This window comes from Eptesicus fuscus, chromosome 9 (assembly GCF_027574615.1).
Source record: "Eptesicus fuscus isolate TK198812 chromosome 9, DD_ASM_mEF_20220401, whole genome shotgun sequence".
In the NCBI taxonomy this organism is placed as follows: domain Eukaryota; kingdom Metazoa; phylum Chordata; class Mammalia; order Chiroptera; family Vespertilionidae; genus Eptesicus; species Eptesicus fuscus.
The window spans coordinates 17,502,112-17,522,454 of NC_072481.1; the positions used below are offsets into that span (position 1 = coordinate 17,502,112).

General features: G+C 42.3%; 1 protein-coding gene, 1 long non-coding RNA gene and 2 other non-coding genes across 4 annotated transcripts in view; all 4 read left to right on the forward strand.

Moving 5' to 3' along the window:
* The window catches only part of PHACTR4 (phosphatase and actin regulator 4), a 56,969-nt gene extending 47,292 nt beyond the window's left edge, over nucleotides 1-9,677 (forward strand). The window contains exons 11-15 of the mRNA XM_054720809.1: nucleotides 1,297-1,352; nucleotides 3,279-3,340; nucleotides 5,096-5,233; nucleotides 5,815-5,891; nucleotides 7,595-9,677. Coding sequence (XP_054576784.1) covers nucleotides 1,297-1,352; nucleotides 3,279-3,340; nucleotides 5,096-5,233; nucleotides 5,815-5,891; nucleotides 7,595-7,610 — 349 coding nt within the window. The 3' untranslated portion in view covers nucleotides 7,611-9,677. The remainder of the gene's footprint in view (nucleotides 1-1,296; nucleotides 1,353-3,278; nucleotides 3,341-5,095; nucleotides 5,234-5,814; nucleotides 5,892-7,594) is intronic.
* A 7,518-nt stretch (nucleotides 9,678-17,195) lies between these two features.
* On the forward strand, nucleotides 17,196-20,055 carry LOC129150305 (uncharacterized). Its single transcript, XR_008557057.1, has 3 exons — nucleotides 17,196-17,257; nucleotides 19,054-19,086; nucleotides 19,802-20,055. It is a non-coding gene; the product is annotated as an uncharacterized LOC129150305 (long non-coding RNA).
* On the forward strand, nucleotides 17,939-18,142 carry LOC114233975 (small nucleolar RNA SNORA73 family). The gene has a single exon (XR_003620178.1). It is a non-coding gene; the product is annotated as a small nucleolar RNA SNORA73 family (small nucleolar RNA).
* Nucleotides 19,527-19,730, forward strand: LOC129150407 (small nucleolar RNA SNORA73 family). Its single transcript, XR_008557155.1, has one exon. It is a non-coding gene; the product is annotated as a small nucleolar RNA SNORA73 family (small nucleolar RNA).
* Nucleotides 20,056-20,343: the final 288 nt, after the last annotated feature.

The window sequence follows — 20,343 nt, forward strand, 5'->3', positions numbered from 1 at the left end:
AGAAAGTCATGATTCAATTCCCGGTCAGGGCATATTCCTGGGTTTCATCTTGATCCCCAATGTGCAGGAGGCAGCCAATCAATGATTCTCTCTCATCATTGATGTTTCTATCTCTCGCTTCCTCTCCCTTCCTCTCTCTGAAATAAAAAATTAATTAATTAAAATTAAATTTAAAAAATAAACTTAAAAAAATAGTTATTATCATGTGGTTCAAATACTGTCTGCGTACATCATAGCAACTGGTTATTCGGCTTTTCGGTTGTTCTGCTGTTTGATCTATTTGCATAATAGGGTTTTATGTATATAGGTGATAAGAAATGAGTAATTTTCTGATTCCAAAAATGACACATCATTGGTAACATCTCAGAACTGTGGATGATGAGAAACTTCATCAAATATTTGATAGAGGGGACCTTATTTTAAAATCTCAGTCCTTATCCTGGTTTCCTGAATCAAAATTTTTGTTAATATGCTGGAGGATCTGTGTTACTAACAGACTTACTGAAGAAGCAAATCTGTTTGGGAGCCACCAGTCCAGTCCAAACATTCATTTTACAGATGAGTACATTCAGAGTCTGACTGAGCTATTTTGTAGTGTTAGGGCTTGTTGATGTCAGAGCTAGAACTAGAATTCTGGCCTCCTATTTATACATACAACTAGAGGCCCAGTGCACGAATTTGTGCACCAGTGGGGTCCCTCAGCCTGGCCTGCGGGATCGAGCAAAAACCAGCTCTCCAACATCCCCTGAGGAGTCCCAGATTGCAAGAGGGCGCAGGCCAGGCTGAGGGACCCCCACCGGTGCACGATTGGGGCTGGGGAGAGATGCAGGAGGTTGGCCAGCCGGGGAGGGACTGCAGCAGGGCTCCAAGGTGTGCCTAGCCCATCTCGCTCAGTCCCGATCTACCAGACCCCAGCAGCAAACTAACCTGCTGGTCAGAGCATCTGCCCCCTGGTGGTCAGTGCATGTCATAGCGAGCGGTTGAGAGACCTTAGCATATCATTAGCATATTATGCTTTGATTGGTTGAACAGCTGACTGGTCAACTGGACACTTAGCATATTAGGTTTTTATTATATAGGATTCTTTTTTATGTTGTAACATCTGTATGAACACTTTCAATGTGAAACTTGTTTCATAAACAGTGAATCAGATAAACAAATGAAATATCAAAACAGTTTGAGATTTTATTGATTTCTTCCCAATGTAGGGACTAATATAAAACTAAGACCAAAACAGGTCTTTATAAACAGGATTGAGAGGTTTAACATAGATAATATTTTTATTTCTCTTTTTAGACGACTGAGTCAAAGACCAACACCAGAGGAACTTGAACAACGAAATATACTACAACGTGAGTCCAATTATAAAGTTGTATAGATTTTCTTTATATATTTCTCACTGTAATATATATAACAGAGAAGAGAAGCATTTTCTGCAAGGGCCAAGGAGAGAGTGTTCCAGCCAAGGAAAGACTTTTCATAGCTTTTCCCCTGAAGGAACAGAGTTCCCCAAACTTTCTTTACAAGATAACATTATCATATTATTTAGTGTACTGGGATGCTACAGGAAATTTTCATGTTCTCACAGTATCTTGAGCCTGCCTTGGGCCTTTGGGAGGATTTCACAGTGTGTGGTAGACGCCGCCCAACATTTCCCTTTCTTCAAAGAAGCAAAAGAGTGGCTGTGCAGTTGGAGGGGCCCTCCTGTTCCTAGTGGAATCTAAGGGCTGGGGCCCAAAGCAACTCCCAAGTGCAGCAGACTTGCTGCCTTTTTCATCTCTTAAGACTTTCATATCTCTAAAGTCACAAAATAGGACCATGTATTTATTCCCCTTCGTCCCTCCTCTCCCCCCCCCGTACATAATTAACTTCCTGAAATAGCATTCTAATCTAGGTCAGATTTATTTTTCCATATTATAGGGTGAAATTTGGACCTAAAAACCTCCACACACCAAAGAGGATTAGGCTTCATAGGGTTACTTGTGGGCATGCTCAGTTTGACCTTGTTCTCTCATCACTATTTGGATATATGCAACTTAATCACTTAGTAAATTTTAAAGTGTGGGAGTCTTTACAAACCTATCACACAAAACTTAGTGTGATCTCCCTTCTAAGTGGTTACCTTTGAGCAAGTTTCTGAAAGGGGGTTTTTGTTGTTTTTTAAGATTTTTTTTTTTTAAGATTTTTTTTTATCAATGTTTAGAGAGGAAAGGAGAGGGGTGGGAGGGAAGGAGGGAGGGAGAGAGAGAGAGAGAAACATCACTGTGAGAGCGAAACATTGATGGCCACCTATCAGGGATCGAGCCCACAACCCTGGCATGTGCCCTGACCAGGACTTAAACAGGCAAACTTTCATTGGCTCAACCAAAAGAGCCACACTGACCAGGGCTGCAAAGATTTTTCTTTTTTTAAATATATTTTATTGATTTTTTACAGAGAGGAAGGGAGAGGGAGAGAGAGTTAGAAATATCGATGAGAGAGAAACATCAACCAGCTGCCTCCTGCACACCCCCCACCAGGGATGTGCCCGCAACCAAGGTACATGCCCTTGACCGGAATCGAACCTGGGACCCTTGAGTCCGCAGGCCAACGCTCTATCCACTGAGCCAAACCGGTTAGGGCCAAAGTTTTTTTTTTAAAGGACACAGAATAAATATTTTCAGTTTTTCAGGCTAAAATAAAAGGAAATTATTATTTAGGTATTTATTAAACCATTCAACTATAATCACTTAAAAATGTGAAAAAACCAACTCAGCCAGTGTGGCTCGGTGGTTGAGCATCGACCCATGCACCAAGAGGTCACTGGTTCGATTCTCATGGCACATGCCTGGGTGCAGGCTCAATCCCTGGTGGGGGTGTGTGCAGGAGGCAGCTGATTGATGTTTCTCTCTCATTAGTGTTTCTATCTCTCCCTTTCCCTACCTCCCTCTCTAAAAACGAGTAAAAACATATTTTACACAGAGGTAGAAGTTAACCTTCAAATAAAATAAAGCACAGTGGGGGGAAAAAGATATTTTTTAAAATATGTAAAAATCAGTCTCAGCTCATGGGCAGTAAAAATGTAGCCTACATTCCGGACTCGGTACCATAGTTTGCTACCCTTGCTCTTGAGTATTACACTACCAGTTGGCCAGCCATCTTGGTTAGCCATCCCCAAAATTCATGTTTTATTCTGACTCGGAGTCTGTAAGAAATACCTGCACTATAATTAGTGAAAAGCTTGATATGCAGGTTGCCATTGTGAAGTAACATTTTTTGTTTTTGACTGTCAACTATAGCTAAAAATGAAGCTGATCGTCAGGCAGAAAAACGGGAGATTAAACGTCGGCTCACTAGAAAGGTACATTGACCAGTGTTCGGTTTTTGTCTGTCTCCCGAGTGCATGTCTTATATTTGAATGACCTTACTGATGGGAAAGAAATCACTTGACTTGAATTGCCATAGGTTGCTGTGAAAATAGAATACATGATGCAAATATAGAAAATAACACAGTATTATCAAGAGCTTTTTTTTTCTTTTCACTTTTACTATTTAAAGAAAGCCTGGCATAAGAAGGTGCTCAGTAAATGCATAAAATTTTACCTTTTATTTGGTAGACCTGGGATTTTGATGTAGATTCTAAAACCTGTTGAAGTATAGAGATGGTAACAGGAGTGTGTAACATTCAATTCTGTAAGGCAAACTGGTTATTCTTTAATCTGGGAAAGAATGAACTGACCCTTATTAATATCTGAAAAGCATGAAAAACCAACTAGGATTTTTTTCCTTGGTCCCAGATCAGTTAGGGTAGAATCTTTTCTGTACCAGACGTGTGTTAGCTCTAAAGCTCTAGTATTAATACCTATTTCCTTTTCTTCTCACCATAATGGTTTGTAATTGCCTCCTGTAGATTCTGATTTGGTCTGAGTGCTCTAGATATTTCTTAAACATAATAATCCACAAGAGAATAAGGGGATATAGACATTTTCTTCCTCATTTCTCCCCTCCCCCAGAATCAGAGGAAGTATCTCGATAGAATAAGGGTAGCTAGAGGCTGCCTTCAGATTGTGCAGGTTACCTGATGGTGCAATTTTAAATCATAATGTATTGCAGAATCTGCTGTCCTGGACATTGTTCATGTTGGAAATAAATTCACCCTTAATATTACCCATTAGATATTATTTTCATATTAAATGTATTCACTTTCTAATGTATTATATGTGAGTTTATAGCCCTAATCCTTTTGCTTCTCAAACCTGGCCCATGGGCCAACAGCATTGGCATTACCCAGGACCTTGTAAGAGATGCAGAATCTAAGGCCCTACCAGACCAGCTTATTCAGAATCTACATTTTAGCCAGACCCCCAAGTGTTTTGTATGCATGTTAAAGTTTGAGAAGCACTGGAAGTACTTTACACTTGTTTATAGCAATGGTTTTCAAACTTAGCTGTGCATTCAGGAGCTTTAAAAAAAAAACTAAAAAAAAAACACCTCTCCCCCGGCCAGCGTGGCTCAATGGTTGAGCATTGACCTATGAACCAGAAGTTCACAGTTCATTCCCAGTTGGGGCATGCCCAGGTTACCAGCTCATCCCCAGGGGGCAGCTGATCAGTGATTCTCTATCTCTCCCTCTCCCTTCCTCTCTCAATCAATAAAAATATATATATTTTTAAAAAACCTCTCGTCCTATCCTGTTTGGCTCAGTGTATAGAGCATCGGCCCATGCACTGAAGGGTCCCGGGTTCAGTTCCAGTCAAGGGCATATACCTAAGTTGCAGGTCAATCCCTGCCCTGGTCAGGGCTCATTTGGGAGGCAACCAATCAATGTGTCTCTCTCACATGAGTGTTTCTCTCAATCGTTGTTTCATACCTTCCCTTTCACTCTCTAAAAATCAATGAAAAATATCCTCAGGTGAGGATTTAAAAACAGCAACAAAAAACAACACGATCAATACCCAGAATCTCTAGGGATGGACCCGGGCATCAGAAGTGTTTGAAGGTCCCTATGTGACTCCAATGTACAGCGAAGGGTGAACCACTGGATTAGAGGCGATTTGAATGAATGATTGATGCCTGATTCTTGGCATAGTCAACTAACAGGCTCCATTTCTTTCAGCTAAGTCAAAGGCCAACTGTGGCCGAACTCCTTGCCAGGAAGATTCTGAGGTTTAATGAATATGTGGAGGTAACAGATGCTCAAGATTATGACCGGCGAGCTGACAAACCTTGGACCAAACTGACCCCTGCCGACAAGGTCTGTCTCTCTCTTTATGCAAAACACTAATGGAAAGGAAAACATAAACAAAATTTCTATTTTTAATAATAATGTTAAATTTGTAATTGAAGATACAAAATACAAAACTTGATATTAATTATGCTACCACCACCACCACCAAAACTGGAAGAAAGTCCCAGTTATATCCCAGTACAGAAATCTGGAAGGAAAAAAGACATATTTTTAATGGTGATTATGTTGGTTGGAGAGAGTCTGGGTATCATATGTTAGTAATTACTGTATTTTACTTTTAAACAGGAAAAGCATTTTTACATGCGTGGAAACTATAAAAGCTATAATCTCTCTTTTAAAGTCTCCAAGTGTTTTGATTTCACTGGAGAGTGTAAGTTTATTCTGAGATGGTTGGTGTCAGGGACGGCAGTGGGTATTGGCTCGGTGTTTCACCCTATGTGTTGCCCTGGCTTCTTTCTTCCCTCTGGGTTGCCTGCTGTGGGTTACAGTGACTCACAAAGTGAAGTACAATAGAGACCAGATGGCAAATCCCACTGCTATGCTATAGCAGACAGAAAATGCTGAAACATTTTCACTTTACTCCACAGGCTGCCATAAGAAAAGAACTAAATGAATTTAAAAGCTCAGAGATGGAGGTTCATGAAGAGAGCAAACATTTTACACGGTAAGAGCCAAAAGACCCAAATACTGTGAGCTAACCGTTTCTAAAAAAGCAAACACACCACCAGAGTTGTTCATACAGGAAAGACTCGAATGACATACTTTAAAAGAAGGATACTCACCCAGCTGGTGTGATTCAGTGGTTGAGTGTCGTCGACCCATGACCAGGAGGTCACGGTTCAATTCCTGGTCAGGGCACATGCCTGGTTTTCAGGCTCAATCCCCAGTAGGGGGCTTGCAGGAGGCAGTGATTCTCTCTCATCATTGATGTTTCTGTCTCTCTCTCCCTCTCCCTTCCTCTCTGAAATAAATAACATATTTTTTTAAAAAAGAAAGTACTATAATGGACAACAGTAAAGGAAAGAGTCATAGAGAAGGTGACATTTAGGCTGGATCGTGGAGTATGTAAAATAATTTATTTTGCCCTAACCGGTTTGGCTCAGTGGATAGAGCGTCGGCCTGCGGACTCAAGGGTCCCAGGTTCGATTCCAGTCAAGGGCATGTACCTTGGTTGCGGGCACGTCCCCAGTAGGGGGTGTGCAGGAAGCAGCTGATTGATGTTTCTCTCTCATCGATGTTTCTAACTCTCTGTCCCTCTCCCTTCCTCTCTGTAAAAAATCAATAAAATATATTTTAAAAAATAATAATAAATAAATAATTTATTTGGACAAGAAGGAAGAAAGGAACAGTGTAAGCAGAAGGACCAGCTTTAGCAAGGCTATGGGAGGTAGGAAAGTACAAGATGTTTCTGAGTAACAGGAAGTGTAGTTGGAGCAGAGGATGCATGGGGACAGTGTGGTGAAGTTGAGACCAGCAAGATGAGGTACAGCCACACTCTGAAGAACTTTGACTGTTATGCTGGAATATCAGAAACATTGGCGTTCTGTTTATTTCAGAACAAGCTCTGGTGGAACTGTGGAAGGTGAAATGGGAGGGTGGAGAGACTAGCAGCAGGAAGCAGTTAGGAAGTAACTGGAATAGCCATAGTGAGCATACTAGTGCTCAAAGCAGGGAAGTGATGGTGAGAATGCAAGGGAGAGAGATCTGAAAGACACTTGGCAATCTGTTGATTCCAGGTATGAATCAAAGGAAGTAGTCAAAATGACTCAGACTTCTCACTTGTGATTTCTGAGGTCTCTAATATCAATAAGGAGTACAGTTGAACAGTTTAGGACATTTCTTCAGTAAAATATTTATTGAGCAGCTGCTACATGATAGATACAGTGGTAGGCACTCAGGACATAGCAGGAAACAAGATCAAGTCCCTGCTCTTAACAAGCTTCTAAAAGAGAAAGGCAGGCAATAAACAAACTGGGAAATAAATTATATATGTTGCATTTGACAAGCCTTTGCCACATTAAAGAGGAGATGCCTAGAAGATAGTTGAATATTCAGCCTGGAGTGCAAGGAGAAACAAGGTCTAAAGATAGCACACTGCCCTAGCTGGTTTGGCTCAGTGGATAGAGCGTTGGCCTGCAGACTGAAGAGTCCCAGGTTCAATTCCAGTCAAGGGCTCATGCCTGGGTTGTGGGCTCAATCCCCAGTAGGGGGCATGCAGGAGGCAGCCGATCGATGATTCTCTTTCATCACTGATGTTTCTATTTCTCTCTCCCTCTCCCTTCCTCTCTGATATCAATAAAAAATATTTTTTTAAAAAAACAATCTATAATATCTGATAACTCAGCTTTTTTTGATCACCTGTTTTAGCTACCATCGTCCATGATGCTGAAGTTTGAGAGGAACTAAACAACCCCCCAAAACAGGGCTACTTTGCTGCTTCAGTCTCCAGAATGACATGGCGGGAACTTCAGCGCTTACCAGCACAGCCAGAATTGAGTCTTCTGGGGTGAACGGCACTTATATGAATGTAGCGTTTCACTGGAATGGATTCTCATGTGCTGCCTTGAGCAAAACTGAACTCTGTCAGTGCTTTGAACCTTTTCCTATTGCAGCATACTTGAGGGGTATTCCCTCACCAGCCACAAACGTTCAGGGCCACTTGCAGGTTCTGCGTTTTATTGGCTGCACCACACCAATGTGACTGCCTGTGCTGAGGCACAGTTCGCACCATCAGCCTTACCTGCTCTGTCCTGGTTGTGGGACCCACTTGTGTAGGCGCTAAATTCTAGCCATTGAATCCAGTTGGTGGTGGGGAAAACCGAGAGGGCCCCACCTTCTAGCCAAGGGGCCCCCACTTCTAGGGGAAGCTTCCTACCATGCTGGCATGTCACCTTGCACTATACCTCTTGGAACAGCAATACCGTCCTCTGCAGGCCGTCCAGCCTGAAAGAAGCTCAGGATCTGTCGAGTGCTTCCTTTTTTTATTATTATTATTTTAGTCTTGAAGTGATGGAAAATTATGTTCAATCTGACCTGCAACCAGATTCCAAGTTGGGAAAAGGCAAAAGCATGTGTTTTCTATATACAAAACCAAAAAAATGCCTTTATGTTCATGCTAACTTGGCAGAAAACTGACTCATGGCTTAAATGTTAAAAGCTGTTGTACGTTTGTTGCACCAAATGACACTGTAAATCATTTTGCCCAATAGATACATTCTCCTCCATAAAGCAGAGTTGTAGCAGCTCTGTGGGAGTTGTGTGCTATTGGCCCCCACACTTCCAGCCAGAATCACAGCAAAGTCGTAGGGATGTTGGGTGCTAAATCAGGTCTTCGGAGAAGCGATTAGGAGGGGCTCAATCATGACCCTGCTTCTCTCCTCAGCACAGATGTTTGTCCTCCTGCTGCCCCTCTGGCAGCTTCCACCTCACTCATCCTACTCTTCCAAGCTGTAGTCGGTGCCTGGCCATTGGCTCAGCCTCCACCCCCTTTTTTGTAATATATATTAATATGATTTCCTAAAACAAGATTCATTTGCTTTCTTTGAATTTTTATTAAAAACCTTACAGCCTCACTGTTTCCTTCTAATTCTATCCACACTTAATGGAAGAAAAAAAATAGTTTCTAGTTAACTAATTGAATGTAGCTTTTTCTTCTTAATGTAGCTTTTTCTTCTTAATGTTCATAAAATTGTGGCTGTTTTATAGATTTATTCTGCAGTCCCCATTGTTCTGTATGTAATCTTTCAGTAGATTTTTCCTTTTTTCTCCTTTATGTCCATGTAAGATTTGGTGAAGAGTCAGAATATCATGTTAAGACAAAACGCTCAAGTGACCTTAAAAGTAGTGTTCTCTCTCTCTGTATGGGTAATAGGAGGTATAAATTCTCGGTGACTGTCAAATGCTTTATGGCTATGGAAATATACTGGGTTCACATCTCCTTGAAACTGATTAACATTTGGCATGGGGGAAAGATAAGAGACAACTCCACAATGTTGTCAGAGGTCTGCATATAAGGCGGGAGCACATTACCTGCTAACTTGACTTCTAACTTTTCGGTCTTGTTGGTTTGGAGATCACCTGGCTTATGTCAGAATTCTGTGGCTTAAGATGACATTGTCAAACCCTTTACTGCCTTTCTTTCCCTTAATGTGCCAAGCTTGAAATAGGATGTGACTTCCTGAGCTTCTTGTTTGCTTTCTATGTGCCACCAAGAAATCTAATTCATCTTTCATCTCATTCATGTTCTTTTGAAACAAGATACTTTGGGGGTCAAGTCTTTTCAGGTGATTTTTATATATATACATATAAATATAAAGGATTTTGTGTCCTTTCCTTGTAAGTAACAATTCACAGTCATAATGTATAGAAGAAATAAAAGTCTGATGTATTGTACTTTAAAATGCTTCCCTGGTGTACAGAATCTCCTTGTAAAATAAATAATTGCATTGTATATCAGTCTTCCTACCAACATTAATTATTAAAGTATTTTAGAATTTTAAAAAACTATACTATTCTGGTATGAAGTATTTATTTTATATTCTACCTTATTCCAAAAGATTTAAGCCTGCTTAAAAAAGATACCTAAAATACTGCTAGACAGCCTTAATGAGAAGTAGATGAGTAGGGAAAGATAACAGTAAGAACATTAAGTGTAGCCCTAGCCGGTTTGGCGCAGTGGGTAGAGCGTCAGCCTGCAGACTGAAGGGTCCCAGGTTCGATTCCAGCCAAGGGCACATGCCTGAGTTGTGGGCTCGATCCCCAGTAGGGGGCATGCAGGAGGCAGCCAATCGATGATTCTCTCTCATCATTGATGTTTCTATCTCTCTATCCTTCTCCCTTCCTCTCTGAAATCAATAAAGATATATTTTTTTTAAAAAGAAGTACATTAAGTGTAGCCAGAGACACTCAGTCATGTTTGTGAGTGACTGTGCACACATATAGAAAAAGAATAGGCTGCAGAGAGGAAAGCCAACTGTGAACCCCATAGTATGTACCAGGTACTGCTCTCGGTCCTTTATCCTATTGATCCCACCCCTAGTCTGGGAAGTAAGTAGAAACAGACTCATTCTACCATCAAAGAACCTAAGAGGTGAAGTTGCTTCCCCAAGGTCAAAGCACATTGTGTGACCACTCTGCATATATTCAAGGACAAGCAATTGCATCCCAATCATCCCTATAAGGATTACTCTGTATAGACCACATATCAGACCACAGGCTGACATCACAATAAGACAGTTCATACCTCATATACTTCTCTCTGGCTAGCAGCCCAGTTTCATTCATGGTGGCCTCACCAGTGACTCACCTTCTGCTTGTCACTTCAGAGACTGGCCTTGGTTAGTCCACCACCCTTTCTTTACCCAGGATTTAAAGAAACCATGAGTCAGAACTCATGTCATTGGGTTCCACCTGCTCCCAGATTTTCCTTCTAGTCCTCCAAAGAGGCCTCAATTGCCATTACCCTTTTGAGGTTAAGCATTGTTGCCTGTGCACATTGCCCAGTGTTGGCTGAAACAATGAATGAGTTTAGGGTTCTTATGGATTTAGATTACTATATCCCCGGAAAGGGAGGACTGTAGTAGAGTGAGAGGTTTTGAAAACCACTATCAAAAAGGGGAAGTCCGCCCTAACCGGTTTGGCTCAGTGGATAAAGTGTCAGCCTGTAAACTGAAGGGTCCCTGGTTCAATTCCAGTCAAGGGCACATGCCCAGGTTGCGGGCTCGATCCCCAGTAGGGGGTGTGCAGGAGGCAGCCAATCAATGATTGTCTCTCATCATGGATGTTTCTATATCTTCCTCTCTCTTCCTCTCTGGAATCAATTAAAATATATATTTTTAAAAAGCGAGTGGGGAGGTGTCCAGTGGATATTAAGTGGGAGGGGATGAGATAGAAAGTGTACTTATAAGAGATGAGAACGTACAACAACAAAAAGCCAAGCCCTGACACCAAAACAGACAACCACTGTTTGAATTCCAGCTCCAGGAGGCCTGAGGGCAAAATAGGAACCACCAGCAACCTGGATCCACCACTTGCTCCGTCTGTGGTGGATACCATTCATTTCTTCCCCCACGAATGTTTGCCTCCTTCATAAAACATCTGACAGGAACAAATGCCCTCAATTTCCCTCCATCTGTTACTGAGGATACACACACACTTTATTCATCCATTAATTTGTTTAAAGTTTATCTTCTTCCTACCCTAAAAAAATCTTCCTTTGATCATATTTTCTCTTCAACCTATTGCCCTATCTCCTGCTTTTCCTACACCTCCTTCACATAATCTATTTTAATGTTAAACAACTTAAATTTCTGTACAGTCCAAACAGTTGAGCTAAATGAGTAACTAGTAGAGGAGGAAGACCTGATGGAGAAGTAAACTGAACAGGCTTCTTGACATTGGTTGTGACCTCTGATCTATATGCATGTTTTCCGTTTCTAAAGCCATGTTTATTCAACTCATTAAAATCTCAATTAAATTTAAAATAAAAATGACTGCCCTAGTCACTTTGGCTCAGTGGATAGGGTGTCGGCCTGCAGACCAAAGGGTCCCAGGTTCAATTCCCATCAAGGGCACATACCTTGTTGCAGGCTCCTCCCAAGGCCCGGGCCTGGTCGGGGCTCGTGCAAGAGGCAACCAAGCCGAGACCGGTTTGGCTCAGTGGATAGAGCATGGGTCTGCGGACTGGAAGGTCCCAGGTTCGATTCCAGGTTCGATTCCAGTCAAAGGGCATGTACATTGGTTGCGGGCACATCCCCCGGTGGGGGGTGTGCAGGAGGCAGCTGGTCGATGTCTCTCTCTCATCGATGTTTCTAGCTCTCTATCCCTCTCCCTTCCTCTCTGTGAAAAATCAATAAAATATATTTTTAAAAAAGAGGCAACCAATCTCTGTCTTTCCCTCTCTATTCCACTCTCCCTAAAAATGAATGGAAAAAAATATCCTCAGGTGAGGATTAAAATAAAAATGGCTTTCCCTGAGGTCACCGGTGATTTCTTAATTGCTACATCAAAAGCCTGTTTCCAGCTCTTAATGTATTTACTCTGCAACATGGATATTTCAGACCATGTTTCTTGTCCCCAAAACTTCTTCCTTGGCTTCTCAGACACCCACGTCTCCTGATTCTCCTCCAATCATGTTTCCCTGTTCTTCTTCCCTGACCACCATTTAAATGATGAGTTTCCATGTCCTCTCATCACTCTTCCTGCTTTCCCAAGGTGACTTCAGGCAGCACTGCTATTCTGATAACTTTGAAATCTTTACCTACAACTCAGGTTTCTTGCTGGAGTAAAACCCTATCTCCAATTGACCTTGGGAGATTTACACACACCTGGGGGCAAAAGTAGGTTTACGGTTGTGAGTACGTGATACACAGAGTTTGTACTTCTATCATTTATTAATTACTAGAGGCCTGGTGCACGAATTCGTGCACCAGTGGGGTCCCTCAGCCTGGCCTGCAGAATCCGGCCAAAACTGGCTCTCCAACATTGAGGGGTCCTGGATTGCTTGCAAGAGGGCGCAGGCCAGGCCAAGAGACCCCACTGGTGCACGATCAGGGCTGGGGAGGGACACAGTAGGTTGGCCAGCCAGGAGGGACCGCAGGAGGGCTCCAGGCCATGTCTGGCCCATCTCACTCAGTCCCAATGGGCCAGACCTCAGCAGCAAGCTAACCTACCGGTCGGAGCATCTGCCCCCTGGTGGTCAATGCATGTCATAGCGAGCAGTTGAGCGGCCTTAGCATATCATTAGCATATTATGCTTTGATTGGTTGAACAGCCAACCGGACACTTAGCATATTAGGCTTTTATTATATAGGATTGTATTATTTATTTGTGTATACTTTTCCCACCCCTGTGTATATCCAAATGTTCCCAACATAACATATATGTCTACCCCCACAGCCTACTTTCTCAATTATCAGAGTTAGAGACCACCATATGTTCAGCCTCCCAACCCTGAAACTTTGGTTTTATATGCAAGTTCCTCTCTTACCTTGCAGGTGCAGTAGGACAATAAATTCTCTACCTCGGAAATGTCTCTTGATTTGTATTTCTCCTCTTGCCTTGTTTACAATCCAGATCCAAAGTCTGGAGGACTTTGTAATCTCCAGTCTCTCCAATCCTTCAATATTGCCCCTGGAATTACATTTCTAAAATGAAGGACAGTTACAGCCATCCTTTACTTCAAAACATATTGGCCTCTAGTTACCTAGATAATATTTAAACGGCCTGGACTACAAAATATTTTGTAATTCAGCTCTTGCCTACTTTCCAGTCTCATGAAAAATCCAGGCACTTCTTCCTTTAATGTTCCTCATCAAGCTGATTTCTCACCCTTCCTGGGAGACCACAGGTTTGCTAGTTCCTCAACCTAGAATACTGTCATCATCCATACCCCTCTCCTCCCCGCCCCCCCACATCCCTTTACAATTCCTTCAAGTTCTAGCTCAAATTTTAACTCCCCAGGAAAACCCTCCGAGCCTTTAGCATATTATTCAGTTGCTCTGTCCTCTGTGCTCTCCAGATGTTTTCTTTATTCATGCCAGGTACCACTCTCCAAGCAGTAGCATAATTCTCTGTCATGTCTATTTCCTCCACTGTAAACTCTAAAGTATTTCATCTAGAATCCCCAGTGTCTAGCACAATGTCCAGCAATAAGTCATATCCACTAAGAGAATGTTGAATGAGTGACTGAAAGGTAAGTGGCCCTAGCCAGTTTGGCTCAGTGGATAGAGCATCGGCCTGTGGACTGAAGGGTCCTGGGCTCGATTCTGGTCAAGGGCACATACCCAGATTTTGGGCTCAATCCCTGGTGGAGGGCCTGTAGGAGGCAGCCAATCAATGATTCTCTCTCATCATTGATGTTTCTATCTCTCTTCCCTCTCTGAAATCGATTAAATATATTTTTTTAAAAGAAAGGTAAGTGAATGCTGGTAATATCACCAGAGAAGTAGCAGACTTGTCTTCCTTCTTCTAAACTACTAGTTCTCATGCATTTTGGTTTTGTGGCCCCTTCACAATTATTTATTTATTTATTTATTTATTTATTTTCTGTATTTTAGTTGTAAGACCAGTTTGTTCCTGGGGGCATGTTTGTGCAGCATCCACTTACTCTGCCTTTTTTAAAAATATATTTTTATTTATTTCAGAGGAAGGGAGAGGGAGAGAGAGAGATAGAAACATCAATGATGACAGAATCATTGATCAGCTGCTTCCTGCACACCCCCTACTGTGGACTGCCCAGGCATATGCCCTTGACCAGAATCGAACCCAGGACCCTTCAGTCCATAGGCTGATGCTTTATCCACTGAGCCAAACTGGCTAGGGCTTCTCTGCCATTTAAAAATATATATATATATTTTTATTGATTTCAGAGAGGAAGGGAGAGGGAGAGAGAGATAGAAACATCAATGATGAGAAAGAATCATTTATCGGCTGCCTCCTACACGCCCCCTACTTGGGAATCGAGCCCACAACCTAGGCATGTGCCCTTGACTGGAATCAAACCCGGGACTCTTCAGTCTGCAGGCCAACGCTCTATCCACTGAGCCAAACCGACTAGGGCACAATTTTAAAATTTATTCAGAACCCCAAAGAATTTTTGTATCTGTGAGTGATATCTATTGATACTGTACTAAAATTTAAAAAGAGAAATCTAAAAACATATTTATAATACCTTCCAAAATAACACATTACACATTAATAATATATTTTTATGAAAAATATCTATTTTCCAAAAATAGTGAAAAGAGTAGCAATGTTTTACATTTTTTGAAAATCTTTTAAATATTTGGTTTAATAGAGAATAGCTCAATTCTCATATTTACTTCTCATATTCAGTCTGTTACTATATGCTGTTTTAGTTTAAGTAAATGAAAAAATTCCAGTCTTACACAGATACCTAGTTGGCAAAGATGTCAGATGTTCTTTCAAGTAAAATTGTATGCCATGAAAAAAATAAAGCTATTTCAGCTCAATCCAATCACATAAATTATTTTGCTGGAGTACTTTGGTATGCAGCAAAAGTGCTGTATGTGTATTTCTCTCACTTTGTTACTCAGAGTATTAAAAAGATAGATATTGGGGGGGTTGATGACAAATATGTGATACCTTAATCAATAAAGTAATTTAAAAAAAAAAGATAGATATTCAGCCCTGCTGGTGTGGCTCAGTGGTTGAGCATCAACCTATGAACCAGGAGATCACGGTTAGATTCCCAGTCAGGGCACATAGCCAGGTTGCAGGCTCAATCCCTGGTGGGGGGCATCTAGGACGCAGCCCATTGATGATTCTCTCTCATCATTGATGTTTCTATCTCTCCTTCTTCCTTCTCTCTGAAATCAATAAAAATATATATTTTTAAAAAGATAGATACTCAAAAGTCAAGAATAAAATTAATGATTATTGCTTCATCAAAGACATTCTTAGGTTAACATGACTTTTCTAAAATACTGTATATTGCCCTAGCTGGTTTGGCTCAATGGACAGAGCGTCGGCCTGTGGACTGAAAGGTCCCTGGTGGGTTTGATTCCAGTCAAGGGCACGTGCCTGGGTTTCGGGCTCTATCCCCAGTAGGGGGCATGCAGGAGGCAGCCAATGATTCTCATCATTGATGTTTCCATCTGTCTCTCCCTCTCCCTTCCTCCCTGAAATCAATAAAAATATATTAAAAAGCCCTGACCGGTTTGGCTCAGTGGATAGAGCGTCGGCCTGCGGACTGAATGATCCCAGGTTCTATTCCAGTCAAGGGCATGTACCTTGGTTGCAGGCACATCCCCAGTGGGGGGTGTGCAGGAGGCAGCTGATCGATGTTTCTCTCTCATCGATGTTTCTAACTCTCTATCCCTCTCCCTTCCTTTCTGTAAAAAAAATCAATAAAACGTATTTTTAATATATATATTTAAAAAATAAAAATATATTTAAAAAATAAAATAAAATACTGTGTATCTTTGATGATGAAAAACACTATTACCAGTACACTATTACCAGTTTGATAACAAGGCCTTGAAAAGCTGAGGCACCAGCCAAGTTTACCCACTATTTCATTTTACATCAGTGCAGCGTCAACACGGTGAAAAAGGCAAAGAAAGTATTATTGTGAAATAGTTTTGACCTCATGGAACCCCAAAAGAATCTCAGAGACCCCAAGGTCTACCAACTACACTTTGAGAACCACTGCTCTGGTCCTGTTTTGCATCTTAAAATGTGGGTAATAATTCCAATGTCTTGGAATTGCTGTGACAGTAAATAATGTATGTAAACCACCCAGCACAAACATCTTATAGAAGGAACACCACAAATATTTCTACTCGTTATAGTCCAGCTGTGATAGCTCTATGTCAATTGAACGTTTATTCACCTAACACCGTCTTAGAAATTCTATCCCATCTGTAACATTATGCCGCAACATGTATCTTCAGGATTCTTTACTTGCCTAATGCTTTATGTTGGGGGTGTATGTGTTAAAATGTACTTAACGAAAAAGTTCCCATTTTAACCATTTGTAAGTGTACAGTTCAACAGTATGTTCCCGTGGTTGTGCACAGGAGGCTTTTAAGTTTAACCAATTCGCGTAGGAGCACTTGCCTTCTTTAGCTACGCACTTATCAAATGTCTATTTCACTTGTGACGGGGCAGATTCCACCACTTTTCAGACTTTTCGCGTTTCTCTAGATGTCTTTTTCTATTTTGCATGTTTATTACACCAAAGTTATTTCTGACGCGTTTAACAGCACATTCCCCAGACGGAGCGGACTGAGGGTACGTTTGCTATTAGAAACGTACCCGCCTACACACCTAGTTCCTGTCATTTACATTCCCCGGCAAAGTTGCGCGTGAAGGCTCTCATATCGCGAGAATCCTCTGGTCCTGGTAGGGGTGGGGCTTAACCTAGTGGATTTCCGATAGGCTGATTGCGCATGGCGGGGCGCAGGCGCACTAGACATATCCGCTCGCTTCGACAGGTATAAAATCAGGACGCCTTGTGTTCCTCCGGCCTTTTAGGAGGAGTCCTTGGCTCAGCCTTCCTGGCGTCGGGTAAGTGTTTTTACCGCCTGGTTTGCCAGCTTCACCTCTGGTACCCTGTCCTGCCACCCAGCCTTCCCTGTAGAAATGATACTGTTTAGAAGGACTGGTTCCAGCGGCACCCGTGCTGACTGCCCTTATTAATTCGTGCGGAGGGGCCGGGGCGGTGTCGCGATCCGCGAGTGATGGCGTAACCGAGGCGCGCTCGCGCCGAACTGCACCCTCCACCCCAAGACGCTGAGAACGCAGCCACCCCACCCCGCTGCCCAGTTATTACCCTGCCTCCTAGGAGTCGCGTTGCCCTCGGTGGAGTTGCACGCAGGACATTTTCTTCCTGGCCCCTCCCGCGTTTGCGTCCTGATTTCGAAACCGATGGCTCTTCGTGCTGCCAATTTAACATTTAGGGTAATTTGAAGATGACCCGTTTAAAGATATAAAGATTAAATGCTGTCCAAAAGACTGTATTTGCCATTTCTCGGGGAGCGTGCTAATGGCCTGTAGTTTCTGGATGTGTGTTTGCGGTGCCCGGCTGAAAGTGAATTTCGGTTATTGACAAGACTTCTGGCCAGTCTTGAACTCGAGTTTTGACGACTTTGGGGGAATTTAGGCTCCACCCCAACGTGGGTATCCCCGGGAAGTCGCTGTGGGCTGGATGGGATTTCCAGCACAGGAGTCTGAATCAAAGTGTGGTGACCAACGTGGATACCCCGGGAGGTCACTCTCCCCGGGCTCTGTCCAGGTGGCGTAGGGGAGCTTAGGGCTCTGCCCCGTGACGTACAGTCCCTTTCCACAACGTTGGAGAGAAAGCCGGGCCTCGAGTCTGCGCCTGCATATTCCTACAACTTCTCAGAGTCCTGTGGACCATGACTGAGGAGACAAACCATGCAGGAAACATCTCTCTAGAGCAGCGATTTGCAACCGGTGTGCTGCAAGAAATTGAAAACTTGTGGTATCTGCCGATTTAGTCGGGCACTGACCTCTTTTCCCTTGGATTGTCAAATTTTTAAAAAAATTTTTAAATTTATTTTATTTTTATTTTTTAAATATATATATTTTATTAATTTTTTACAGAGAGGAAGAGAGAGGGATAGAGAGTTAGAAACATCGATGAGAGAGAAACATCGATCAGCTGCCTCCTGCAAACCCCCTACTGGGGATGTGCCCGCAACCAAGGTACATGCCCTTGACCGGAATCGAACCCGGGACCCTTGAGTCCGCAGGCCGACGCTCTATCCACTGAGCCAAACCGGCCTCGGCTAAATTTATTTTTTAATTAAGGTATTATATGTGTACATATCTTACCATTGTCCCCCTTGGATTGTCAAATTTAAAATCTATAGCCAACACAGTAACTGCTGTGAATCAATTAAAATTCTACCTTTTAATTGATTCACTGGCCTGGCTCAGTAGTTGAACATTAACCTATGAACCAGGAGGTCAGAGCACATGGCCAATTTCGGCGGGAGCGGGGGTGCAGGAGGCAGCCCATCCATGATTCTATCTTGATGTTTCAATGGGCCATGTGGCCAATGAAATTTATAAGTAATTATATCATCGATGTTTCTATCCCTTCTCTGAAATCAATAAAAACTTATATTGAAAAATTCTGCCGGTTTTGGCAGATCAGGGAAATATATTTCTTGTGTGCTGCAGTTTTAGTAATTAGTTTGTGTGCAGCATGAGGTGGAAAAGGTTGACAGTTGCTGCTCTAGAGCTTCCTATCTGGATGTAGGTTGATCAGAAGTGAATTTTTTGCTTTAACCAGTTTTACTGTACTGCTGAATTAAGCTCTCTACCTTGTTTTGCAGCCTTCAGTCAAGATTCTAAGTAACTTGATTTGGGTAAGTAAGTCTGAATTGCTTTTGGCTTATCCGTTTAGCCCTTTAAAGTCCATCCACAGGAGATGGGGTTTGGTCTCGTGCACAGTCCCTTTTCATGATACTGGAGTTGAAGCTGGGCATATTTGTCTGCATACGCCTTCAAGGAATAACTGATGAAGTAAATCATGAAATAGTACATAGCAATGACTTGTTTGAAATTGGTTAAAACCAGCTACTAAACTAACAACTACATGTAGTGTGATCTATAATAATAATAAAAGTAATATGCTGAAAGCAGGGCTGCAAGGGCAGCCGGGAGGGAGGAAGGCCTACCCTTGCACGAATTTTGTGCGTCAGGCCTCTAGTATGTAATAAAGAAAAATCTCTAAGAGGTTTTGAGGGGTAATGCTGTTTAGCTGAACTGTAATTACTACTGTTTGTGCTTGATTAATCAGACACTCCCAACGTGGATACCCCGGGAGGTCACTCTCCCCGGGCTCTGTCCAGGTGGCGTAGGGGAGCTTAGGGCTCTGCCCCGTGACGTACAGTCCCTTTCCACAACGTTGGAGAGAAAGCCGGGCCTCGAGTCTGCGCCTGCATATTCCTACAACTTCTCAGAGTCCTGTGGACCATGACTGAGGAGACAAACCATGCAGGAAACATCTAGTACGTTAAAATGTGTAATTTTCAAATTTAAGAATCTAGGATTCTAATAGTTTTTTCTGTTTTCATTTAGGAAAGAAGAGCCACCTCACCTTTTTGGCAGTTAACAGTGCTTTTTGGGTTCCTCTAAAGGGATGCTGTTTTTGGAAGATAAGTAGCTGCCCTTTGGAGTAAAAGGAAAAGAAATGCAAATTCTGTCATTCTTGGATCTGTATTAACTGGTAGACTAATAGAATGTTCTATTGGCCGCATGGCCCATTGAAATGTATAAGTAATTACAGAAGGCACTGAGCATGGGCAACTTTGTTTTTGTTGTTGTTTTTTAAATCCTCACCTGAGGATATTTTTCCACTGGTTTTTAGAGAGCATGGGAGAGGGGAAGAGGAACATCAGTGTGAAACACATCTGTTGGTTGCAAACCGAGGTACATGCCCTTGACCAGAATCAAACCTGGGACCCTTCAGGTTTGGGCAATGTAGCCTACGCTCTACTCACAGCCAGACCGGCTGGGGCTGGGCAGCTTTCTTAAGACAGTATTGGTCCTTGGACCTAAAAGGCCCAGAAAACTTCAGAATGTGTGATGCAAAAAATTGAAACTAAAATGATACTTTGCTT